This window comes from Heterocephalus glaber, unplaced genomic scaffold (genome assembly GCF_053883595.1).
Source record: "Heterocephalus glaber isolate CG9 unplaced genomic scaffold, H.glaber_assembly_v1.0 deba00001594, whole genome shotgun sequence".
Classification (NCBI taxonomy): domain Eukaryota; kingdom Metazoa; phylum Chordata; class Mammalia; order Rodentia; family Bathyergidae; genus Heterocephalus; species Heterocephalus glaber.
The window spans coordinates 17,000,794-17,028,157 of record NW_028258369.1 but is presented as its reverse complement, the minus strand read 5'-3'; the positions used below and the strand labels follow the sequence as shown (position 1 = coordinate 17,028,157).

The window sequence follows — 27,364 nt, the reverse complement described above, 5'->3', positions numbered from 1 at the left end:
TTCTTTGTCAACAATGCCATTCCACCCACCAGTGATACCATGGATCAGCTGCACTAGGAACACCATGAAATTCTCTTTCTATACAGGGCCTGGCTGATGAAAGGGTGTACGTCTGTGAAGGGGCTGCCCCTGACACACCTGTCCTTTGCCCTCTTTCTTCCCATTTCTTTACCCTGCTTTCCCACTCTGCTTTAGACTTCTTGATTGTCAATCCATCTGTCACACCCAGTGATTATTTTGGGTTTTGTCCCTTTCTAACTGCCCTGGGGGCCCAGAACCTCAATGATCCCTTCCTTTTACTATGTTCTTTTTGGGGTGAGTGGAGGGAAATGAAATTGTGGGGGAAGGTAAGAGGCACATCAATACAGAGGAAACCTCCAAACTGATATGTCTTCTTCCCCAGTTCATCCCTCACTGCCTCCCAGGGATCTCTGTGCCTCCAGGGTAAAAAAGGAAAAAGAAAGGACAAGAATGATGGGATATCCGTATTCGAAGTGGGGGAGCACATCCTAACAGGAATCAATGGCAATGTACCCCTTACTGTAATTTTTTAAAAGATAGACATTCACCATATTTTCCCATCACACTGCAGAACACCCCCGTTTGTGCCGCTGGAGTATGCACTACCATCTCATCTGGGGTCCTACGTAAAGAAGAGATCACTTGTCACAAGTGACAGGGTAGTGCAGGATTGGTGACCATCCAACCCTAGCATCCCATGAGATTTGCAGTGTGGCCGAAAGCCTGGCAGAGTAGAAACCCTAACCCAAAGCGAGAGAACACACTGAGTCGTGTTGAACCCGAACGCTTGGTCGTGCTTTAATTTCTCACCTGCATTCTTAGTCCCTGGAGCTCAGGGCTCCCAGAAACGTGTCCCACGCCCGAAAATACGAGGCTAGCGATGGTGCCTCGAGTCTGAGGACAGTTTCTGGGTGCAGAGGCGGAAGAGGCGCGGGTCGCGCTGGAGGCGGGTCCCAACCAGATGTGCACGGCCTGGGGGCCCCGCCCTCCCGCCCTTGCTCCTGGCTGCTTCCCGGCGGAGGAGCCCACGCACCTAACCAGGGCGCCCCCCAGCCCCCGAGCGGCCCAGGAGAAAGGAGGCGGAGCCCAGGGCACTGCACATCCAGACCAGCGCCTTCCCGGGGGGTGCAGGAGGAGGGCGACGCTCCGCTGGGACATGCGGCCGCCCTGGGGTCTCGCGCTCCCGCTGCTGCTCCCCTGGGTGGCAGGTGGATTAGGGGACGCTGCCAGGTGAGTGTTTGGCTGGCCATCGACCCGGCCTCGCCTCTCCCTTTGGAGCCCCTTCTCGGACCCCTGTCCTGTGAGCACCCTGCGAGAGTGGCTGTCTGTGTGCACGCGTGCCTGTGCGCAGAGACGGGACATGATCAGGGTGCCAGGCCTGGGGTGCCCACACTGTCCTCTCGGCGGCCCTTTGGCCGCGCTTTGCATCCCGGGCGTTTGAATGTGCTGTGCCCCACCTGGCTGGGGGACCGAGGCTGGGCGCGCAGCCCGGGGTGGTGGCGGTGGGGTGCCGGGGCCACTGTGCGCGTGGGTGGCCCGGCCGGTTCCGTGCTCCGTTTGCTGGTTGCCGGTGTATCCCAAGGGCGCAAACTGGTTTTGAGTCGCTGGTTTTGAGGGGGAAGGAGGGATTCAAACTGTGGTCTAAAGGAGATTCCCTCCGCTCCGCTGCTCCTGGCCTGGCTGCCCTCTGCTTCGGGTTGTTGAACTGGAAAGAAAGGACGTGATTGTCAAGGGACAACTGTTCTCAGTCTTGCTTTGGCGATACAGAGCCTGCAGCCACTTCCTTACCCTCCCCCTCCCCCCGAGGAGCTTTTTTGAGTCCCGAAACTTATCTCTCTAGAGGTCTGCCCAGCCGCTTAGCAAAGACACGCTGCCACAGTGCTTGCTGTAGACCTGGCACAGCTGTAAGCACTTTAGAGCTATGAAGCCACAGAGAGCCCGTCACTACTCTGTGTGGAGGGCACTAATATTGTCCCACCCCTGTGTTGCAGAGGAGCAAAACGAGGCACAGAGAGGCCGAGTAACTAGCCCAAAGAGGCACAGCCAGGAAGCGATGGAGCTGGGGGCCAGGCAGCATTGTCCAGTGCCCCTGCTCCTCCCCAGTACAGCAGGGCAGCCTTTTGGGAAAGACGCCCTGGAAAGGTCTCCTGGGTCCCCGGCTGTGAGGGATTCTTTCCCTTTCCGTGTCTGCTCCAGTGGGTTGCACTGTAGCACTGTTGACCGTTTGAGTTGGGCTACATCATTCCTTGCCAGGGTATGGGGCGGCCTCAATGTAGGAAGTTCAGCAGCATCCCTGGCCTCTTCCCACTCCATGCCCGTAACAACCATGGCAGCTCCCTAACTCCCCAAGTTGTGACAAAGAACAGAGGTCTCCGGATATGGCCTGATCGGACCACCCCCGGGCTGAGCTTTCAGTGCTGATTCCCCAGAACCTGGGTTAGGCTTCTTAAAGGGGAGCCCGCCTGAGTTTGCTTGACTTACAGGAAAAGAATCTTTCATCAGAGTCAGCCATGGTATTAAGGGATTTTGAAGTTCAAACAGAACGAACCTCCAACCAGGTCCTCAGAATGTATGAATCTCGAGTCTCAATTTCCTTAGCAGAAGCAATTCGCTTATAATCTCATCTTCCTTGAAAGTGGGCAGTTCTTGTCTTGCTAGAAAGCCCACTTTAGAAAAGCCGGAGTATGATTTGGAGATGAGATGAATAGTTTAGCAGCGGGCAAACTGACCTCCCAGAGTTTCACTTTCAAAGTGCCACCAAATTAAATTAAAACCCGAAAAGCCCCCGAATAATCTGAAAAATATTAAACTGGAGAATCTTTATGTCAGGATTCTGCAGTTTTCAAGATGTGAAATGTGGTTTCTTTGCTCGGGATCGGGTTCCGGAGCCCATGAGTTATCATCTGCTCAACCCTGTTGGAAATGTCACATGACCGACTCTTCAGGAACTTCCCACGGGCCACATTCAGTGAACTCCAAACTCCACTTTAAGGACAACACATTTACAGAGAAGGAAAAAAAGTGTGCCTAGTGGGTATTTTCTGAGATTTCAGCGAAGTCTGCCGTAAAAGCTGTGGCACACAAATTTCTAACATAAGCACCAATTGTTTCTAGTTGAAACACTGTGCCACGATTTTGTGACCTGGAAAATTGTACGCCTCTTAAACAGTGCACAGTGCATGGTAGACAATTAACGCCGATCAAATGCATAATTTATTAGCCACGTGCATTTACCTCTGAAACACCAGGATTTGCCCTGTCTTACACGTTTTCATGTCTTTGGGTATTGGAACTGTTTAGATACTCTGGAACTGCTGTGTCCACTACAGCAAATGTGGTAGGCAGGAGCCCCAGGTGGCTACTGAGTCCCTGAAATGTGGCCAGGCCGAGATGAGATGTGCTGTATGAGTAAAATCTACAGTGGAATGTCAAGATGTTGTGTGAAAAAAAAATGAACAGGAAATATCTCATTAATCATTTTATATCAATCACATGTTGAAATGATAACATTGTGGATACACTACATTGGATAACATACGCTATTAAAATTAATTTCACTTGCTGCACTTTTTTTTTTTTTGTACTGGGGATTGAACTCGGGTCCTTGCACTTTCGAGGCAGGAGGCAGAACCACTGAGCTAAATCCCCGGCCCCTGTTGTACATTTTTTAAACTGTGGCTACTGGAAAATTTTACATGTAGGTGTCTGTTATATTTCTAGCACTGGTCTAAAGCATGTATTGATCTGAGCACCATTTCCAGCACTCTGGGCCCTAACACTGGAATCTATTTGCCTTGGGTACCTAAGGTTAACTTTGCATTTCTTGAGATTAAAGCTCAGAGCAGCTACCTACTTAAAACATATTTCTGTTTTACATTTTTCTCTATTGACTTCAAGTAAAAATAATGTGAGAGATGAATCAATGTCTGGGTTAGTTACTGGACCTGCTGCCTTACAAAGCATACATTATGAGATGTGATCAAAAATGCTGTGAATGTTTAATTTTTTAAATTTACAATAAAAGACACATTTCCGTTAAACCTCTCACAATATTCTCCCTTGCTTTGGACACATTTATCCCGTTGTTGCCACTCTCTAAAAGCGATTCTGGAAATCTTCTTTGATGAGTATTTTTAGTCGCACTGTTGTGGCTGCCTTGATGTCCTGAATCCTTTCAAAATTTTTCCCCTTTCATGATCATTTCAACTTTAGGGAAGAGCCAGAAGTTCCACAGTGCCAGATCTGTTGAATAAGGTGGATGATGGTACACTGTAATGCTTTTACAAGCCTGTGTTTCTGTTGGATGGCTCTTAGCAACTGCATTCACTGTATTTTTTTTATCACACCTTATAAAAGACACTCAAGAGAAAGTACTTCCAGAACTGCTGGGGAGAGTGGTAAGAACAATGGGATATGTGTGTTCGAAGCCAGAGGGAGTATTTTGAGGAAGGAAAATGGCAATGTCTTTTACTGTAATAAATTTTTCACTGAATTTTGTGATCGCACCTCATACATAGAGAACTAATTCTTCTTGGATCCCTGCTGGGGAAATTCCACTGTAACAACTTAACAGAAACCTCATGACTTATAACAACACACATTTATAGTCTTACAGTTTTGGAAATCAGAAGTCCAAAATGAGTCTTATGCAATGAAAATTAAGGTGTTGGCAGGGCTGGCTCCTCCTGGACACTCCAGGGGACAATCTGGTCGTTATTGTTTCCAGTTTCTAGAGACTGCCAGCAATCCTCAGCTGATGGCCACATCACTCGAATCTCTTCTGCCTTTGTCTCCTTGCCTTCTTTCTTGCTCTTCTTTGTCTTTGTCCCTCTAAGAAGAACCCTTGTGATTATATCATGCCCATCTGGATAACCCAGAATAATTTTCCCATCTCAAAATGCTACCTTGATCACATCTGCAAAGTTCCTTTTGCTATATAATATAACATCCACATTTTCCAGGCATTAGTATGTGGACATCTTTAGGGAGGAGGGGACTTATTCAGCCTTCTACAGGGAGCCTGAGCTATGAGTCTGTTGTTCTTGCCTTTTATCCACAAGGGTTTCATCTTTAAACATGATTTTAGTGATTTTTGACTGTTCATCATATCATTCATCTCTTTATTCTTAAAACCAGAATTTGTAAGACTATATCTAAAACTTAAGAGCCAAGTGTTTCTAGGGAATAGTCACCACGGAGCATCTAATCACAACATAGAAATCACTTCTGAGCAACCTTATTTTAGTTAATTTCATTCCTGTAATCCCAGCACTTGGGAGGCCAAGGCAGAAAGATTGCCATGAATTTGAGGCCATCCTAGACAAGGCCAGCCTGAACTACACAGAGAGACTTTGTCTCAAAAAAAAAATAGTTAATGTCATTGACTTAGAAGGTGTTAAAGTCCTGTGTATATAAATCATGGTGATGCAATCATTAAAATTAGAATAAGTATAGTATCTAGCCTTCATAAATTAGATTGACATTCAACAGATTTGAGACCCTACTATATGGTAACTCTCCAATGTTATTGCAGTAAGTTCTCTCAATGACCCTAAGAAACAGGTATTGTGTCCATTTGACAGATAAAAGCACAGAAAAACTTGCAAGGAGCATGTGATTTCTTGCGAATTACATTTCAGTTGGTCTTCTGCTCTAAGACTAGTGCTGCTCTGTGCTCACTTCAGCAGCACATATACTAAAAGACTAGTGATGCTCCAATATTCCCAATTCATTTCCTCCAAACATTGAATACATTTTTTACAAAGCTGATATTTTTACCAAGTTCTTGCTCACACATTAACACCAGTGAATCTGATTAGCCCGACTCTAGTCCTGCGTGATCATGCACTACCTTCCCAGTATCACCGCCTTCCTCTCCAAGTTCCCACCCTCTCAGAAGCAGACAGGTTAATTTGGGAGGTGACTCTAAGAAGTTTGGTAGGGAAGAGGGGAAGTGTGAGGGAAGGGAAGGGCTATAAAAATAAATCACCAGTGATACTTAATCCTGCTGGAGGATTCCAGGGGACAGTTGGACCTGAGCCTTGGGCTTATCCCCGCTGAAGACAAGGAAGCTGGGGTGTTTATACTCCTACTCCTGTCAGCCACTGGCTGAGAGTGTGGACAAGCAGCTTCTGTACTTTCATCCCACTGTGCTCCCAGGCAGAGTGACACAACTCTTGGGTACCAGGAAATGAGGCTGACCATGTACTGAAATGCACCCAATTGTCACTGATCTGGTGAGACAGGATGCTCCCTCTGGGAACTTGTGCTTCTAGTGACAAGTTCTAGAATACCACCTCCTCTGGAGGCAGTGGAGGTAGGGCATCAGCTGACCTAAGGTGAGAGGGGATAAATTATCTTTCTCTCAAATTCATATGTTGAAGCCCTAGCCCGCAGTACCTCAGAATGTGATTGAATTTGGAGATGGGGTCTTTAAATGGGGTAGTGGCACGCACCTGTAATCCCAGCACTCTGGAGGCTGATGCAGGAGGATTGCCACAAGTTTGAGGCCAGCCTGGGCCGCATAGTTTAAGCCCAGCCTGAACTACATCATAGTGAGACCCTGTCTCAAAAAACTCAAAAAGAAAAACTGGGGTGAGTTAAGTTAATGGGCCCTTATCCATACGACCAACATCCTTACAAGAAGAGATCAGGACACAGGCACAGAGGAACAACCATGTGAGCACACAGGGAGAAGGTGGCCATCTGCAAACCAAGGAGAGAGACCTCAAACAAATCCTGCCGACACCTTGATCTTGGACTTCTAGCCTCCAAAACTGGGGGAAAATGGATTTCTGTTCTTCACGCTTTGTTGTGGTAGCCCTAGAAAATCATGGCCTCAGAAAAGACAGAAACTTAATGGAGCAAAAGTTTACCTGATCTTGACTTTCAATTGCATGCAGACTGAAAACTGGGTCTCATAAGTCACTTGACATTAGGGGTGTTAAGCAGGAAATATTTTTTTAAAAAACAGAGAAAACATAGCAACATTGCTTTTTAACCCTTCAAAATTGGCTATGATAGAAAATTCACATAATCTTGGTTTAAACAACGTAGATGTGTGTTACTCTCACACGGGAGTAACTGGACTGATATGGCACTCCACAGAGTTAGGGACCTGCTACAGCCACCTTAGGGCTCCACCAAAAGGCTCTTCCCTCATGGCCTAAGGTAGCCTCCTGAGCTCCAGCAAACATGTCCCCACTCTAGCCAATAAGAGGAAATAACTGTGACAAAGGGCACTCCAGGCTGGAGATTTAGCTCAGTGGTTTCGCCGCCTGCTGCACAAGCACAAGGACCCGAGTTGGATTCCCGGTACCAAAAAAAAAAAAGAGTAGCCAGGGCACTCCATCTGTATTTACAGCCACTTCCTAAAAGTTGCACATAGCCAATCTACTTACATCCCATTGGCCCATGCTCAGTCCCAGGGCCACGCCCCATGGAAGTGAAAGATAGCACTGGAAAATGCCATCTTTATTGTAAGTAGCTGTATAATTGGCCTTTTATGACCAAGAAAGAAGGGGGAGAATAGGTATTGAGGCACCACTCACAATGTCAAGTGTAAATTGTAGATCATATCTCCTATGTGTGAGTTACACATCACATCCCCCATTGTACAGATGAATAAACTGAATTTCAAAACACTAGGTGGCTGATTTGCCCAGTATTTCATGGAGAACAAGTGGCAGATTTAAAGGCCATGGTGTCTCCCAAGGACAACTAAATCACTTTTCATCAGATATAGCATTTTGTCCAGAGGGATCAGAAGTGCCTTCGGTTCTCTCAGTTAAGTTGCCAGGTCCCAGTTTATCAGTGTCAATAATTAACCAATTTTAAACCTATAGGTCTTAGTTATGAAAAAATATTGTTAAAGGAGTCAAAATTAATTCAGCCCAGTTCAACAACAGTAACTGAACATCTGACATACCCAAACATTCTCCTGAGTGCCAGACATACATATCTATCTGCCACCCCCACTAGACAACTTTGTAGCTCCAGCAAATGTCTTTTTCAGCTGGAGGAGCTAGTTGGGGGATTACAACTCCAGCCTCTAGCTCAGTGCTTGGGACATAGTAGGTGTTGAATAAAAATTTGATGGATAAACGAAAGACCAAAGAAAGAAGATTAAAAAAGTATTATTTAATGTTATTTACATATAATGAATGAGTTATTTCAAATGAATGAATATTATTGTGTTTCTTTATATGTGTGTATTTAAATGCATAAAACAATATGTTTTATGTATATAAACATATAAAACATTCCATACACTACAGATTACAAAAAAATCAAGTGTGCCTGAGAGAGTCAGGAAAACTCAAGCCACAGACATTTAAACTGTCCTTACAGATGAATGTGAGTACTTGGTATAAAACAGAGAGAAGGCAAGTAAGTATTACAGTGCTTACTTGATAGTAGGTTTTGCATAATAGAGGAATATATGGATGGTCTATTGGTCAGTTTTCCTGTTGCTGGGAGAAAAACATCTGACATAAACATCTTAAAGGAGATTTGTTTGGCTTATGGATTCAGAGGTTTCAGTCCATTGTTGGTTGGTTCCATTGCTGTGGGTGTGAGGTAAAGCAGAACATCATGGCAGAAGGGCATGGTGGAGCAAAACTACTCACTTTATGGCAGCCAGAAAGCAGAGCACAGGGGAAGAGCACTAGAGAAGAAGGGGCTGGGGACCTGGTATAGTCCTGAAGGTCACACCTTCATGGCCCACTCAGAGACACCCAAATGTGTGGTTTACTAATCCCCTAGGCAGGTTCCAAGTCAATCAAAATAAACTGTCACAGATGGGTACATCCATGCATAAAGAATGAAAAGGACAAGTCCCGAGTTCGATCCCCCATCCAAAAAATAAAAAAAGAATGAAAAGGAAGGAATTTTCCAAGATACACAGTAGACTGGCCAGCACATGCCTGGTGGTCATGAGCCACTCCAAAATAAACCATTTGCACACCAATCCTGGTCTCATGGCCTGCCTTTGGAGGAGCCCAACTAAGGCCCTCCTCACCCTCAGTCTGCACCTAACTCCTGAGCATGGAAGATAAGTGAGAGAAACAGAAGCACAGAAAGCTCCAAATTTGGCTTAGGTTTACTACTATCCTGGTTCCCATACCACTCATGGCATGAGAAATTTGAAGACACAACAACCCACACTGGGCTAGGAGAGCTTGTCAGCCTGGGCCAGGTTTTACTGGGCTCTTGCTCTTCAACCTTTACATATCCGGGGCGGCAAGATGGCTTGAGGTATGCTTGGGCCTGTTGGACTTGGATTATGTTTCTTAAAGAGAATGGGAACCTAAAATTAATTTTAATTAGGTACAATGAACTTGCTGTACTGGGAGTTATGATGAGGATAAAACCAAACAAAAATCAACAACAACAAGAACTCTCACAGCTGGGCCTTGTTATCGCTATTTAGGGAAACTTATTTGCATAGTGATATTTGAATATATTTAAAAATAAGCAAAAGAGTTTAACTTCTCAATTTATCTTGGAGAATATCGTAAAGTTTCCTGGAGCCTGACCATAAACAAGCATACTAAGATTTCTGGCACAGTATATTTTTTGCAGAAAATAAGCAATCCTATGCAGAAATACTATACTACTTACACAATCCCTGGAATGTTTTAAAATTAACTTCAGCTGTGGAGACAGTGATTTTTCTGATTAATTTGATCAATGTAGACAGCAAGTTCTAGAATGCAATAAAGAAACTCTGGGGAGTTCAGCATTTAGCTCAGAATTCCCCAGCTCAGGGTCTCCTCTCCACAGAGAGTTGCTCACCTGTACTGACACTTCTCTGTCTCAAGACTGGTTTCGCTGGGTCTTATATAAGCAAAAATTGTTTAGGAAGAAACTTGTGAAAAGAGAGAGAAATAAAGGGAAGCTGACCACCCCATGCAGGCCTCTCAAGGTGGCAGGTGTTGGTGGGATCGGGACAATCCAAGATCAGAGGTTCTCCTTCTAGGGTGATCAATTGCTTTTGATCTATTACCCAGGTCGTATCAGGTCCCATGAGACTGAGTCTATCCAGGCAAATACATAAAAGCTTATTTCTATTCAGACATCTATGAAATACCAGTGATTGACACCATACCTTAACTGTTTATCTTTTTTTAAAATTTTTAAATGGCCTCTGTTTTTTCTTTAACTTTAACTGTTTATCTTTGATATTCCAGAATGTATTGGCCCAAGTTTTTAAAATCTGCACATCTCATAAATTTGGAAATAAATGCAATTCATATTGATAGCTTTATAAGTTTTCTGTACACATACAAGTGGATTTACATACAAAGGAAAAACAACACGTGCTTGACTTTAGGGAAAGAACTGGTTTTTGTAATACTATTGTGTCGATCAGGGCCGGGGGTTTAGCTCAGTGGTTCTGCTGCCTGCCTTGCTAGTGCAAGGTCCTGAGTTCGATCCCCGGTACCAAAAAAAAGAAGTGAGAGGACTATTGTGTTGATCAGGGTAGGCCACTGCTTCAGACCATCTGGAAATTGCAGTGACTAGCCACAGGAAGGTTCTTTCTTTGCCTGTGTCACAGTAGAAGACCTGCTTGAAAGACTTTGCTGCATGCCTTCACCCGGGGCCAGCCTCCATCTGATTGGGACGCCATCTTCCTCCAGGTCCCAGAGCTCCTCTTTATTCCATGAGCTCATGGGAAAGGAGCACATCGAGGATCCCATTGGAGTTTTGTGAGCCAGGCCTGAAAGTTGCCCCAATCCCATTCACCACATTTTACCATCCAAAACCAGTCACGTGACCCTACCTGACTGGCAGGCAGCTGGGAAATGTAGTTTTGTGCCCAGTAAACCTATACATGGATTTCATGAGCACTTAACCTTCTCTTCCACATTCATGAAGTTGTAACATATGAAATCACAAGTATTTGGTCATTTTTAACTTCAAAAATGGAAATTTCATTGTCTATAATACAACCAGGTATTAAGGTAGAAGAATTATTGAGTTAGCGATGGGAAAGCTAGTAAGTGGACATGGAATTATGGCAAAGGGCAGGTAGAAGGAGAGGATGCTGGGAAAATAATACAGTTCATTTTCTAACATTAACTTGGACTGTCATTTGAAAACTCTGTATAGAGATAAAAGTCAAAGCTTTTTGCGGAGTATTTTTTAAATTTTTACAAGATAATGTGCTCTACTATTGCTGCTTATTTTGTGCTGCATTCCTTCCCTCCCCAGGATCATATTGTTTCACCTTAACATAAATATTTTAATAATTGATTTTCTTTTTATCTATAATTTATAATAGCTGCATATGTATATATTTTTTAAAACTGGCAGCATAGAACACAGAACTGGATTCTTGGTGTAATAAATCAGTTCCTCTGGCATCTACATATCATCAAGTTAATTATTAGCAATTCTACTTACTAATGATTTTCCCCTTTAAACTATTTTTCCATTTTCATGACCAGATGTGCCCTTTGATGATTTAAACCAGTAAAGTCCCTGTTGTGGCTGGCTCTTTGAAGCTATCTCTCAAAACGAAGTGAATACATAGCCCTCACACTCCTTAATTAAAAGGCATGTTGCTCATTTACAGACAGGCTTCTTGGATGGTTTTTCCTACAGCATTGACGCATGCTTCATGGTCTCCTTTAGGAAATATGCTCAGAACATGTTACTGCATCCCCAAAGCAGCCAAGGGCTGCACCAGTGTTTTCTGAGTTGTGTGGTTGTCTGAATATCAGGATCCATTTTATAGTTCTCACTCATGAGTTGATCCTTAAGCAACTATTGTTTGCTCCTTTTAAACAAATGAGAATAAGGCTAGAGTTGATGACAAATTGCTGACGTCTTCCAACAAAGCCGTAATATTAAGCTGCAGTTGTGATCTGGGAAGGGATTCCTAGGTGTGGATAAGAAATCTTACTTTATTCACAAGATTTCAATGGCCCAAATGTTAGTCATTAACACTTTGGAGAGCTTTATAAATGACACCATACTATGTCAAAAATGGTGACTCGGGAGAAATTAATATACCTCAAATTTCCTGGTTTCACCTTTTCACCTGAAGGCATGCATGTGAAAGCAATAAGCCTGGAGAAAAAGAAGATTTCCCTGGAGAGCTGTGGTAATGGAAAAGCAGTATATGAATTTCATCTTCTGGTAACTTTCTCCTGTTAGTTAACCCCAGGCAGTATTCTTTGCAATCCAAACTAATTGGTTTTGACCAGTACATATGAAATAGGTTTGGCCACCTGTACCAGAGACCCTGGGCTGGCTTCTAATTAGGTTTTTAAAAAATATCGTATTTTGACACATTTCCATTTGTTTTTGTGTGACTTCCCATGCAACCATTTCAGCAATCTTGTTTCAGTTTATTGAGCTTACAGTACTTCTCTAGAGGCCGTTGCATACATTGCAAAACCTTTGATGTTTCCCGCTGCTTGAAATCCTTCTATAACTCTCCAGAGCCTTTAGGATGGACAAAATGTTTGCATGGACACGGGCCTTTTCTTCCTGACTCCTGGTTTCCTCCCTACTCCTTCTGTGCCCCCCATTCCTCTAGCTTCTCCTTCCCTCCTCTGCTCCAAACACTGCCCCCTGTGGATATTCCAGTTTGCAGGGCACCAGCTGCTCATGTCCTCGTGGCTGCAGGCCATTTTCTCTTGACACCGCCTATTTTCTCCACCTGGAAGATCTTCTCCACCATGCAGCCTTCTCTCATTTCACCTGGGTAATTTCCACCAGCTACCAGGTTTGTATTGGGCCCCACTTTCTCTAAAAAGCCCCTCACACACCCATCCCAATGTAGCAATTCTTGTATCTTCCCCTAGCTCTGAGAACTCATCCCTTTTGTAGGGGTCATATGTTGGGAGTATAATTATGTTTACTTACCCATCTTTGCCCCTAAAATCTATGTTCTTCGTGGACAGGGGCTTTCTCATACACCCCCTACAGTCTCAGTGCCTAGTACAGTACCTGGCATGTGTAATTAACCTAATATGTGGATTTGATTATGACAAATGGCTGCATTATTTCTCTGTCAAAGCTTCTCAGGGCTGGGGATGCAGCTGAGTGGTGGAATGCTTGCCTAGTATGCTCAAGGCTTTGTGTTTGATCCCCAACACTGGGCGGGGGAGAACTGCACAGAGCATTGTAATGACTCCTGCCATGCCGTTCTATGCCTTAGTGCATCTGTTTACAAGAGATGGTAAGTGAGCATAAGACAGTGAAGACCACTCCTTTTCATCACCGTGTTCTGTGTACCTAAGTCAGTGCTCAGAGCACAGCAAATGCCCAATAATTTTTCACTCTAAAGTAATAGTACTTAATGGCAGACGATCTTGCCTTCCAGAGGACATTTGGCAATGTCTAGAGACATTTTTGATTGTCACAACTGGAGAGGTGTGTGCTACTGGCACCTACAGAGGCCAGAGATGCTGCTAAATGTCCTGCAATGCACAAGACAGCCCCCAACGACAAAGAATCATCTAGCCAAAATGTTCTATAAAGTTTGAGAACCCCTGTTCTGAGCACTTGAGCCAATACTTCCAAATTCCATTTTAAAATGGAAAAAGGGCTTTTCAAGAAGCAAAGAATAAACTCCTCCTTGCATTTTGTACTCTCCGTTAATGAACCGTCCCAAGCCATATGTTTACAGCTCTCAACTGAGCAACTAAGCTCGTGGGAGAGGCTGAGCATGAGGGAAACCTACAAGGTCATTTAACTACCTGACCCTGGCTAAGATATTATTAACTAGCATAGAGTTCAGTCCTGCTGCAGGAAGCACGTGGTAAAATGTGCATTCCTTGTCTGTCAAAGAGCCCATGAACCATGTTTGCAGTGTATTTAATATGCATGAGGAATAGCAAATGCAGCCCTCCATAAAACACACAAGGCAAGTCTTTGCTTCCAATGTGCCAGCAACTGGGTCCAACACCAAGACAGTGAGCTGTTTTATCCCTGGCTGCTACTTAGGGCATTTGCTGGGGGCCCGTGAGCTCCCTCCCTCAATCCTCTGGATCAGGGGTTGTGGGCAAGCTACCACCACGGGCCAAACCTGGCTGGCCCCATTTTTCCACAGCCGGTGAGCTAAGATCAGCTTTTACAGTTTTAAATGGTTGGTCATGAATCAAAAGAACACTATGTCACGACATATGAAAAGCATATTAGATTCGCATTTCAGTGTCCATAAATAAAGTTTTATTGGAACCGTTGTGCTTATTGGCTTGCTCTTGCCTGTGGCTGATTTTGCTCATGGACAAAATAGAGCTTAAAATATTTACCCATCTTGCCACTTACAGAAAACGTTTACCGACTCCTGCCTGATAGAGTTTATTTAGCAAATTATGTTTTCAGGAGGTGGTGTGGGAGGAGAAGGCTCCCAGGCTGGAATCCCCAACAGCTGGCCATGCTGGCTGCAACTCCACTCTATGGGGCCGGGTTTCCCCCTGTGGAACACGAGAGGGCTTCGCACTGGAAGGTCCCTAGTGTGCAGTGCTTCCAGTCTGCTCAGTGAGGTAAAGTGTGGAGCTCTTGTCTCGGCCAAAGCCGCACAGCCTGGAAGTCACCAGATTCAAAAATATAAATTTTGGGTCACTTTCATGTGCCCTTTTTTTTTATTATTTGTAATACTGCCGATTGAACCCAGGGTCCTTGAACTGAGCTACATCCTCAGCCCTGTTTTACTTTTTGCCTTGACAGAGGATCTTGCCAAATTGCTGAGTTAATCAGGCTGGGCTAAAACTTGCAATCCTCTTGCCTCAGCCTCTCAGAGTGCAGGGATCACAGTCATGCATCACCGTGCCTGGCTTCATGTGCCCCAGCTTTATTGGTTATGTAACACAATTGTTTTAACCCTGGGCAAAGGAAATGAACAAACTATTGAGGAAGACTGGCAAGGCATGGTCGCAGAGGCTGACAGCTTCACAATTCAGGCTTTCAAAATGGAATTTAGCACTTTCCATAGGTCTGTTGAAATTAACCAGGTATTTGACACCTGTCCAGTTCCTGTAATAACAGGGCAGAGTCTCCGTTGCCATTGCTGTTTTCTCAATACTAACGTGTGATTCTTTCTGCACAGTCCAAGGAATCACGGCTTGTCGGTGTTGGCGCACCAGCCTGGGCTTTGTCACTATGGAAGTAAACTAGGCTGCTGCTACGGCTGGAAAAGGAACAGCAAGGGAGTCTGTGAAGGTAATTTTCATAAAAACTCGGAGCACCTTGCAGCCCTGACTTGGGCCAGGACCCTTAGGGTTTTATTTGTGGATAACTCTGGAGACTGTGGCTGACACCATCACAGTAGACATGATTTATCTTAGGAGACTGTCTTGTCACTTATCTCTGTTATGATCTTAGTAAGTATAATTTGGTTGTTTTGGCTTTGTTTTTCTTAATCTAGAGAAACTGAGATGAGCAAAAACAAACCAATTAATTCTTTCTCCTAATTATAGTTTTTCTCAACTAATTTCAGATGAACTATACATTTTAATCATTAATCACCCAACCAGTAGGCTTTGGCTGTGAAAAAGCAAGCTTTTACCTTATGGATTGGCTACTCACATTTTTTAAGTTCATAAGACTAGTTTCTAGATGATAGTGAGAAACACATGCGTATAGGGAAAGATTTTAAGTATTTTTCCAATTCTTCTGTACAAATTGCAAACTAAAACCATCGTCTGCCTTGGGACTCTAAGAGCAGCTTCCAGTAATTTCAAGAGGCTTGGAAAGGACAGGTGAGCATAGAGTTCTCTCTTGTTTTGTTTTTTATCTGACTTTCTGTAACGACCAACAGTCACAGTGTAAAATCTAGGAGGGATGCAAATTTGAATCCTCCTCAGTGAGAGAGAATAGAAGGAAAATGCTAGCTAGTTTGAGGAATAAAAATACTACCTTCTTTTGCTAGAAGCAACCTTCCTCCTAGCTGGTCCAAAACTGTCTGGACTGGTCATGGGTGAAGGCAGAACTAGATAATATCTGAAATCCATGAAACAATGGAAGCCATTGATGCCCCTTCCTTATGCTCAGTACTATGCAAAACCTTCTGTCACCACAGTTCCCTTGTGAGGAGATGGTAAGAGTGTGAAGATGCCAGAAAAATTAAGATTAGCTGGGCATGGTGGTGCATGTCTGTAATCCCAGCACTCTGGGAGGCTGAGGTGGGGGAATTGTAATGTCAAGCCCAGCCTGGGAAAGTTAGTGACTTAGTGAGGCCCTGTCTAAAAAAAAAAAAAAAAAAAAAAAAAAAAAAGGATATCACTATTACCCATTCAGATAAAGTTAGACCATTCCCTTGGGAACTGTGTCAATGAAATGGGGAATATATCCTCCCTTTGTTTGGATGTACAATAGTGTCACAATCAGTGGCATTGTTGACTGGACTGACTGATGGTGGATGACCTTGGGCAAGGTAGGTAGCTCACTAAAGCTCCATTTTGCCCCCGCCACATGGACAGAGTAGTACCTACTTCAGAGGGTACAGCATATAAGCGTTAAAGAGTGTGCTTATTACCCAGCACACGTAGAAAATACCTCATAAATTACTATTGATTCAGAAGGGACTAATGATTCTCATCACAGACTCTGGTCCATTAGAGTACCAGGTAAAGGGAGGATTAAATCTGGCTTTATTCTTTTTCTAGACAACATGACATATTTTTATTTGAAGTCAGTCAGGTAGAAAGGGGTAAGAACCACGTGAGACACATGATTTGGAACCTCTCTTACAGTTGCACAAACCTCAATACCTACTGCCATAAAACTCGTAAGGCCTGGTGTATCGCTGGTGCATAAATGAGGGCAAGCTGGGGCTTTCTGGAAGGGCTATTCTTTAACTGGATCAGAGCAGCGTGGCTCATCTGCATAGCCAATCACATCCTCAATGCTTTCATGACTGTATACATCCACAGGCACGAAAGAATTTGAAGTGAGACTTTGAAAGGTCAGATGTAGAGGGTTTAAACACAATGTTCAATATGCAAGTTTTGCAAGGTGAAAAGATCATCAGCACGTCTACTGCCCCAGTCAAATATTTAAGTTTTAAATTGCATGACTTTATATCTAAAGTATGCGTCATATTTTATTCAATTTGCATGGTCCTTCTAGATGGGAAAGTCGTATGTTTCTTTGTTTTCTTTCTTTCTTTCTCTCTTTCTTGGTTTTTTTGTTTGTTTGTTTTTTGTTTTGTTTTGGTACCGGGGATCGAACTCGGGTCCTTGCACTTGCGCAGCAGGCAGCGAAACCACAGAGCTAAATCCCAGGCCCTAAAATCTAACATCTACTCTTTGATTTTTTTTTTTTTTGGTACTGGGGCTCGAACTTGGGACCTTATGTTTGCGAGGCAGGTGCCGGAACCACTGAGCTAAATCCCCAGCCCCTCTCTTTCTTGGTTTTTGAGACAGAATCTCACTATGTAGCCCAGGCTGGCCTTGAACTCACAGTGATCCTCCTGCCTCAGCCTCCAGAGTGCTGAGATTACAGGTGTGTGCCATCATGCCTGGCTAAAGTCATATGCTTCTTGAGGCACCAAATAACAGGGGTGGTTGTTCCCTGAGTCTGGGTTTCGGATTTCTAAGTCGCCAGGCGTGTGGGCTTCGAGGTTAGGAGAATACACATCAACCTGCCCAAACAAGCTCAATCAGACCCAGCTGGGAGATCCCAGTCCACACAGGCCCTGTCCTCTATCCGTCTACTCGCCCACTGTTTTCCTCAAGCCCCTGGTTCTGTGTGTGCTGGAGTTTTCCAGCTCTTGGGCTCTGCCCTGTCTAAATCTGTCTCCAGGACAGGGTCTGTATCAACTCCGTATCATTAACCTTAAAACGTATGTCACATTATCGAGGTGCAATAAAGAGTTGTCCGTGAACAAATCACTATTGAAAAACTACAGATGGAGGAGATTCAGGGAGAATTGAACAAAAGAGTTGTACTTTATGTAAGGCATACTTCACTCTCTGGCCATTTTGGACCCAGACTGAAATTCCCTCTGCTGTGGATTGGCTGTTCAAGTCACAGGTCCAAAGTTACTGTAAATTGAAAACATCTTTCTGAAGATTTGACCTTAGAGCAAGGGTATTATTCACCATTTCTCCTATGTGCTATTTGGCATTTATCCTGGGCTTTCCTGTCTGATCACACTGGAAGTCAGTTTCCAGGGAGCAATAAGAGGTCTTCAGGGCTTAAAAAAATAAGGGATTTATTTTTCTAACATCTAAACTTAAAGCTGCAGCCCCAAGTACACATCCATAATAAAATAGACACTAGAAATTAAGAGTCTATTTCTTTTGTCTCTAAAAGTGGAAAAACTTTGTTGTGGAAGCATTTTTTCCCTACCTTCTCAGTTATGATTTGTCCAGGCCCCTAAATAGGCAGAGATGGGTTGCAAGAGAAGCCGAGCTTCCTCATGGTCCCAGCGAAGCTCCGGGGTGGTAACTGCACAGGAGTCAGACTGCCAGGAAACAAGGTCCTGGGCTGTTAGACCCTGCCGCACTGAGGCACTGGTCACAGGAGAGAGAAGTGCTCAGCCTAATGTCCCAGAAATGGGGGCCAAGATGTTTTCCATTCACTAGATAAACATTTGTTCCAAGGCTGAATTGGTGGTAGAAACAGGGATAGAGTGTTATAACTGAGTGATTGGAGAGCAAGAAAAAAACCGCTGAGATTCTGAGAAGAGGAAACTGGGAAAAGGATGGTGACACGAACAACAACAAAAAATGGAGTCTGGGTTTAAAGATGGTGGGATCTTAGGAACAGGCTTGCTGAGAGGTGGGCCTACTCGGAGCCAGGAAATTAGGGGCAGAGCATGAGCAGCCCTCCTGGGTAACTGCTGGGTGACTCTTTCCTGAGCTGCTGCTAGATCCAGAAATTGCTGGGAGCCTGCAGTACTCTCTGTGCCTCCTTTCTCTTTCATCATTTTTTCTCCTTCTGCACTTCTTTCCTTATTCTCTCTCTCTTTTTTTCCTATCTAATGCTTTTTCCTCCTCATCTCTTTCCTGGGAGGTGGACTCAAACACCCGTCATCTTTCACTACATCTTCCTGTTCCTTTCTTTTCTTGAGAACATACCTCTTAGTATTCTATACGCCTTTATTCCCAATCCTCTCTAGCTCATTTTTCCCCAATATTCTCTAGCAATTCCTCCCAGTACTCTATAGGCCTTCATATCCCAATTTATTTCTAGCCTGTTTCTCCCAGTATTCTTTTGTTTTTTGAGACAGTGTCTCACTATGTAGTTCAGGCTGCCCTTGAACTCACTGTGTAGCTCAGGCTGGCCTCCAACTCCTGATAATCCTCCTGCCTCAGCCTCCCAAGTGCTGGGATTACAGGTGTGGGCCACCACACCTGGCTTATTTTTTTTTCTTGTCCCCACCTCAATCAGTTACATTTTCTCCTGGTTATTGCTCTTCCTACTTTATGCATCAAACAAACATTGATTGAGTGCCGACTTTGTGTGAGGTGTTGGGTTACAGAGGTGAATAACACAAAAAGCAAATTCTGCCCTTATCATGCCACCTCATGGTATGTACCATCATCGTCCTCATCAGCATCCTTTGAGTTCCCATCCTAAGGACTGGAAGCAGCGCCCCCTGCCTCCAGTCTGTGGGTTGTTCAGGTTGACTGATAAGCACAGCATTAAAAAGAGTTTGATGACTCAGAAGAAAAATAGGAGAGAAAATCTGGCAAGAGATGGAAAGAAGAACTTTGGCACTTGCCCCAGGGTTCCACCGGGGTCCACTTCCTCGTTCTTTGGTTACATGTCTTGTGGTGACAGGCAGAACTGTCTGACTGAGGCCTGGGAGGCTCTGTATTTCTTTGCACACCACAAAAGACAGGAAGGTGCTCAGCAAATGAGCACAATCAATTGGCACTGGTGGGTGGCCATGCAGGGATGATCGCGTCACAGAAACCCTGTCTAGTGTCTGAAAGGTGAACACAGACTGGAGAGCAGACAGAGCATCCTCTACGTGTCCCCGAGGCAGTCTCTGTGCAACAACCACTTCCGTGCTTTCATGGTCAGCACGTTTTCCTTCCACAGCCACCTGTGAACCTGGGTGCAAGTTCGGCGAGTGTGTGGGACCGAATAAATGTAGATGCTTTCCAGGATATACTGGGAAAACCTGCAGCCAAGGTAAGTGCACCAGGCCGGGGTCATAGCACAGATTCCAGCACCGCAGTGGGCTTTGGGACAAAATGTGGCGCACAGGATTTCTTAGGTTGCTGTAGTCCAATCTTCAAGTGAACGTGGTTTCAGGATGAGATTTTTCAGCCAATCTCTTCTCTTGATAAAGGGAAAACTTCTGGGTTTTGTCAAGGTGCCCAGTAAAAGGACTTTTAAAAGTACCCAATAATGTACATTTTTTATTTTTAAAAATCCAACAATGCAAAAGGACAGAAATGATAAAGTAAGAGTGGCCATCCCTAATTCTTATTATAACCTAGCTAGCAGTTTGTTCTGGATCTTTTGGGCCCTTTTCTCTGGCACATATATTCTTGGAGGCCTCTTCCCTAGTCAGCACTGAGCTACCTCGTACTTGCCACGGCCGCCTCCTGTCCCTGGTGTGAACACTTTCATCAGTGCTAAACAGATCTTTTCACAACCATCAATTTCCTGCCATTGCAAACAGGGCTCAGTCAAATACCATTCTATTCATATCTTTGCACTCTTGAGTACGTTTGTGGAATGAATATCTAAAAATGAAATTGTTGGGTTGAATGGTGCTCATATGATATATTTTCCTACTTTTCTTTTTCTTTTTTTTCTTTTTTCAAGACGGGTCTTGCTATGTAGTTCAGGCTGGCCTTGAACTCACTGTGTAGCCAAGGCTGGCCTCAAACTCAAGGCAATCCTCCTGCCTCAGCCTCCCAAGTGCTGAGATAATAGCATGCACCACCACTCCCGGCTGTAACTGATATATTTTAAAGGACCATTTGTGACATTTGTCCTATGCTCTTTATCTGAAGGCCTTAAAGTATTTATTTATAACACCTAGAACAGTGGTTTGCAACCTGCATTGATTTTGTCCCCCAGATAAAATACAGATGCCCACTGTATTTTAATAAATAAATTTAAATTTCAGATAAACAATGAATAATTGTATAGTATATGTTTGTTCCAAATATCGTATGGGATTAGTCATTTGTCTGAAATTCAAATTTAACTGGGAATCCTTTATTTTCATTTGCCAAATCTGGGAGCCTTACCCCAGGGTGAGTGTCTGAAGACATTTGGAAGGGAGCTGTGTAGTGCTTAGAGCCCAGGGATGTCACGAAACATCCTGCAGTGCACCGGAAAGTTCCTCACAAAGAAGAACAATCAGATCCAAATGTGGGAAGTGCTGAGGTTGAGCAGTCTTGCGAGCCACTATGGTGAATAAAAATACCTCATTGGAGCAAGTGGTCTGTTCTGTACCACAGACCAGCAGTTTTGAATGGGATGATTTAGTCACCCAGGGAACCCTTGGCAATGTCTGGAGACAATTTTGATTGTCACACTGGGTGTGGATGGACACCAGGGATCCTGCTAAACACAGAACCTGCAATGCACAGGACAGCCCTGCCCCCAGCAAAGAAGGGTCTGATCTGGGTTCTGGGAGTCTGAGCAGGAAGGTCACAAGTTCAAGCCCAACCTAGGCAATTTAGCAAGACTCTGTCTTAAAATAAAAAGGGTTTGAGATATAGCATAGTGCAAAGTCTCTGGGTTCAATCCCCAGTGCCCCTTGTACAAAAAAAGAATGCTCTGGACTCAAATATCAATGGAAGGTGAGAAACCTGGCATGAACAAACCTGCAACATTAAAAACTCCTCCTGATCCTATCAGAAAGTTGAACAAAGAGCAGCAAATCAAGTCTAGCTGCCCTTAAGAACTGCTGCCAGGGTTATAGAAGGGAGGATGGAGACTGAGCCACAGGCAGACATCCACTGCACTCTACCCTTCCTGCTCCTGGCCGCCAATCCCAGAGCTCAGCTACACACACTGGAGTAGCTTTTCTGCACTCCAGCAGCCCTACAGCCTCAGAGAGGGATCTCTGTCTCTCGTGTCCCACCGCCAGCATGGAGTCCAGGCCAGGGCCCCACACGTGCTTCTCAGATCTCCATCCAGCTGCCTGAGAGAGGTGCATCAAGAATCACACACTCGGACCAGGGATTTAGTTCAGAGGTTTCACCACCTGCTGTGCAAGCCCAAGGACCAGAGTTCGATCCCGGGTACCAAAAAAAAAAAAAAAAGAATCACACACTCCTAGTGGCATGCGCCTGTCATCACATCACTCGGGAGGCTGAGGCAGGAGAATTGCCTGGAGTTCCAGGCCAGCCTGGACTACATAGTGAGACAGGTCTCATAAAATCCAAAAAGAATCCTGTGCTCCTAAGTGATAGCTCAGCTGTATTCCTTACCACAGGTTGCACAGCATAAAATTCGGTTTTCCATATGTTCTAGATTCTGTGCCAAGATATTTTCTCAAGAGACTTGGAATAGAGACCATATTTCTCATGCTAGTTTTCAAGTCCCAGTAAAACATTAGCACTGAGGGAGTGGTCCAGTTGGCTCAAGTTTGGGGCTGTCTGTCTTTCCCTGACAGCTTCCCTGCCCCACTGTAGCCTGATCAAAGTCCACAGATATCCAGTCAGGGCAACAGGCCTCAGCCCTCAACTGATGTCTCTCACACAAATCCTCCTTCCAAGGGACAAGTTGGAGCCAGGGGTAGGGTATTCCTGGCTTTGCCATTAGGTCTGGTCAGCATTTGCCAGCTTCCCCTCCTGCTTGAAGCTGTTAGGGTCTTGTGACGGAGAGGATAGGGCAGAGGGCACAGGCAGTGGAGAAGGGAGTGTCAAAGGTCCAGTGAGGGCCTAGAAAATCCCCACATAGAGATTTCGTCAGAAGCAAAAGGCACAGTGTTGTGACTGTGGCCATGCTGAATTTTCATCTTCCATGGAATGTGGTGGTTTTGTCTTTCCTTGGGCGATGTAAGATTTGAGGCCCCCGCACATGACCATATATTCAAAAGTAAGATCCTCTACCCACTTTCCTTCTGTATTATTTGTTTGTATTTTAATAAAAAAAAATGTTACCATTCTCAGGGTTTAAACTGTCTTTTAGAAAGAACTGAAAAGCACAGAGGAGAAAGACACCCTACATCTGGAGTTCCCAACCCCTGGGCCACTGACCAGTCCATGGTACTGGTCCAAGGCTGGTTAGGAACAGGGCCAGCTAGCAGGAGGCAAACCTTGAGTGAGCCAGCAAAGCATTGTCTGTGTTTACAGCCACTTCCCATGGCTGGCATCACCACCTGAGCTCCACCTCCTGTCAGATCAGCTCTCGAATTAGATTTCCATGGAAATGCAAACCCTATAGAGAACTGTGCGTGTGAGGGATCTAGGGTTGAGAGTTCCTTTGAATCATCCAAAACCACCCACCCACCCCCATCCTACCTCAACCCCTGTCCGTGGAAAAATTGTCTCCCACAAAACTGGTTCCTGTTGCCAAAAAGGTTGGGGACTGCTGCCCTACATCTTACCTCCTAAAGACAACCATGATTAGCATGGAGAGCACACCCTCCCTTTTTTCTTATACTTTATTTATTTATTTATTGTTTTACAAATTTGTGATCCATCTATATATAATAGCTTTCTGAACTTCTCTTATCACTTAACAGCATCCTGTGAACATATTTACAAGGGAGTAAATGTCCTCTGTTTTCTCCTCCATTCTTGACATCCAGCAGTCTGACAGGACTGTCTCTAGAATGATATGAGCCAGGACAATTGGGCCAGTCCAGAGCCACCCAGAGAACAATGGAAAGGAGGCTGTGCTGTTGGCGTCTGTCACAGGCTGTCTGGGAAAGCATTTGAGGCAGAAATTTCTAAATTGTATATTTCTAACTTTTAAATTCCAGTAGTATACACATAGAATTGTGCATATAGAAAGTGTGTATAACTCAATTTTCACACATTCATGTAAACTGGTGAACAAATCAAAACAGTACAAACACAACAGTCACTTCCCCAAGTAATCACATGCCCCATCTAGTCACTTCCACCCCAACAAGCAAAGCATCTCTCGACCTCTTGGATCACAGAGTAACACAGTATGTAAGCATATGTGTCCCCCACTTCTTCCACTCAATATCATGTTTGTGAGACTCATCTCATTGCCATGTAGTATTCCGCTGCATGTGTATACAAGGCACTAATCTATCCTATTGGGTAGTATTTGCATTAATTCCCATTTGGAGATATTAAAACTAGTGCTATTAGGATCATTTCAGTGGATGTTTTTGGTCTTTGGTGAGCACAAATCCACATTTCTGTAACATATGTACCCAGGACTAGAATCACTAGGGCATGGGTATGTCTCTAACTTTAGTAGATTCTGCCAGTTTTCCAAAGTGTTTCTACCAATTTCCATTCCCTCCAATGTTGAATGATCATTCCATCTGCTCCACATCCTCACCAGTCCCTCGAGATGGCACTTTATGGTGGTGCAAGAGGTGACTAGGTAGCAGATTCCAGAGAAGCCAGCCCAGCTGTCCTTTCTAAGATTGGCATCTAGGGTTCCTCATCTAGATGCTTCCTCATCCGGTTAACCTTTCTCCATTTTCCAACAACCCCGACAGATGTGAACGAGTGTGGAATCAAACCCCGGCCATGCCAGCACAGATGTGTGAACACACACGGCAGCTACAAGTGCTTCTGTCTCAGCGGCCACACGCTCATGCCAGATGCGACATGTGCCAGTAAGTTCCAGCAGCCAGGCCACTCTCGGTCAACACTTGAGCCTTTGTTTTTGCCATTTCATGCATGGGAAAAGGTGGACTTGAGTGATTTTTTTTTTTCAATCTCCATCATTGTCCCAGGCTAAAACATCTTTGGGCACTTACTTTAAAAAACTTTATGGTAAAATACCTAAAATATGAAGTTCACCATTGTAACCGTTTTAAAAAGTGGCATTCAGTGCCGTCACAGTGTATTGCAGCCATCACCACTATCGAGTTCCCCAACATCTTCACCCCAAAAAGCAACTCGAACCCATGAGCAGCCCCTCCCCACTCTCCCTCCTTGCTGCCCTTGGCAGCCACTCATCTGCTTTCTGTCTCTGTGGATTTGCCTCTTCTGGACACTTACTTTACAAAGGAAAAAGATGAAGTGGGAGGAAAATAAATGATGTATCTATATCCGTATCTCCACATGGGCAGGGGTGGGTTGGGTTACATCATGAAACTGAGCTCATTGACTAACATGAGCATATTGTTTGGGGAGGTAATAAACTTCCATGCCATCTCAGGCCATCAATCCTCCCCTCCAGCTACCTTTCTCACGCCCCCTGCCTCACTCCCAAAGATTAGTGGCTCTTTCTGGAAATGCATTCTGACTCACATTCCTGAAAAGAAAAGCCCTTCTGTGATAAAGAAACGCCCCTCTCCTGTGGGAGAGTCGGAGTCTATATCCATTCATTTATGGAGAGGAAAGGCTTTTCAGGTTTTATGTTGCAGCTGAAAGGCAAACCCTTGCTCCCTGCCCACCTTCTCTCCTCCCCTCCTCTCTCCCGTCTCCATCCTCCACCCTGCAGCCCCAGCAAACCCAGCTTCCTATGTTGAGAGTCGTCCCGGGCTTTACCAAGGTTATAAAATCTGCCCTAGTGGATGTCTCACTGCCCCCCTGGCTCCTCCTTGTCATGTCCCTCTTTGGCAACATGCCCCCACACTGCTAGTCACTCAGATGCTCCATTAGCAGGCAAGCCTGGGAGATAAAGCAGGCACTCAAAGCGTCTTGTTTTAAAAATCCTTATTATTATAAATTATATGGAAACTCACAGGAAGCAAATGCATAGCTTAATGAGTCCTCAAAAAGCCAGCACCCTGATAAGAACAACCAAGTAGAACTTCACCAGAGCCCCCCGCAACAAGGCTTTTATAGTGATCTCTCCAAATTTCTAAAAAGACAGATGCTAAAGGATGCTTCTGCAGCATTCTGTGAGAGCTCAATTGGTGCCAAAAAAGATTTCTTTCCCTAAATGGAAAGAAGAGTCACGTTAATTTTAAAGAGTAAGTTTATTTTATTTAATTTTTTCCCGGTACTGAGAATTGAACTCAGGACCTTGCACTTGCCAGCTAGGTGTGGCACCACTGAGCTAAATCCCCAGCCCAAAAAGCAAGTCTAAAGAGGATGGCCAAAGAGAAGAGAAGACACAAGTAATATAACCATCAATCAGGAGGTGCTTTCTGCGTCCCCTTAGGTCTCTGTTTCTGAACCTCCTTTGTGTTTCTGTATGTCTAGGGGTTACCTGTGCTCCCTGTCTACAGTTTAGTGTCCAGGCTCCAGGCAGCCATAGACCTCTCTCCTGGGTGCTAATTATATCCCACTGGCCCCTCAAAATCCCTTTTTCTTTCCATTGAGTTTATTGGTACATTTTAGGTATACAATACAGTTACATTCATCATTGGGATCTTGTACCTTTACATGATGTATCTTGGTTCTTAGTTTTTCCCCTTCCCCTGCCCTCCCTTCATTCCCTCCACCCTTCTCTATTTGCAAAGACTTTGTTTCCATTTTTCCTTTTCTCACAATTTTTCTTTTCCCTTCTTTCCTTTCCCCTACCTCTCCCACTTCCCCTGCTCCTTTAGACCATTTCTTCCTATTACACAATATATATTATACATTTTTAATTACAATATCAAAATTTACAGGAAATTACCACAGATTTTACAGAATTTAAAAGGATATAGAAAGCATATTACAAAAATCTTTCTTGAAATAAATTTGACAACTTCTAAGAAGTACCTTGGAAGACAAATCAATAAAACTGACTCTGGAGGAAATATAAAATTTGAATAGCACCTATTAAAGAAATTATATTCCTAGCTTGAAAACTGACCTATGATACAACAACAGGCTCATATACATTTTAACTGGTAAATTGTATCAAACAGTTAAAGCAGAAGAAAGAAGGAACACTTCTCCCTTCATTTCAGGAAATCAACATTGTGCTAATCCTAAAACTGGATAAAGATAATAGAAGAAAAAAATATGAACATAGAGAGAAATTTGTTTAACAAAACAAACTATTAGAAGTCAGATCTGGCAGTATGTAGAAAGTGGTTTTGGTATAGGGATGGCAGTGTTGGTTCAGCATTGGAAGATCCACCCCTATTAAGTAACATTTTAACAGAGGAAAGGAAAAATCCATATGATCCTGTCAGTAGTTGCAGAAAAAGTATTGGACTAAATTCTACAGCTGTTCATGGTAAAAGCTATCAGGAGACTAGAAGTAGAACAGAACCATCTCAGCAGATAAGCCATGTACTCCATACTTCCAGCAAAAACGCCTTAAATGAATGGAGAAGATCCAACGCTTTCTCCCTAAGGTGGGGAAC

At 44.2% G+C, this 27,364-nt stretch overlaps 1 protein-coding gene across 8 annotated transcripts in view; it reads left to right on the top strand.

The window, feature by feature from the left end:
• The first annotated feature begins 1,031 nt into the window (after positions 1–1,031).
• The window catches only part of Egfl6 (EGF like domain multiple 6), a 62,628-nt gene continuing 36,295 nt past the window's right edge, over positions 1,032–27,364 (top strand). For 3 of the 8 annotated variants that reach the window (XM_004871005.3, XM_021249131.2, XM_087193743.1), the window contains exons 1-4: positions 1,032–1,251; positions 15,086–15,198; positions 20,032–20,124; positions 24,608–24,727. In XM_004871005.3, the coding sequence (XP_004871062.1) occupies positions 1,178–1,251; positions 15,086–15,198; positions 20,032–20,124; positions 24,608–24,727 (400 nt within the window). In that variant the 5' untranslated portion in view covers positions 1,032–1,177. Of the gene's footprint in view, positions 1,252–14,776; positions 14,991–15,085; positions 15,199–20,031; positions 20,125–24,607; positions 24,728–27,364 lie in introns of those variants that run through there. The other 5 variants (XM_087193738.1, XM_087193740.1, XM_087193739.1 and 2 more) reach the window with 5 other exon arrangements.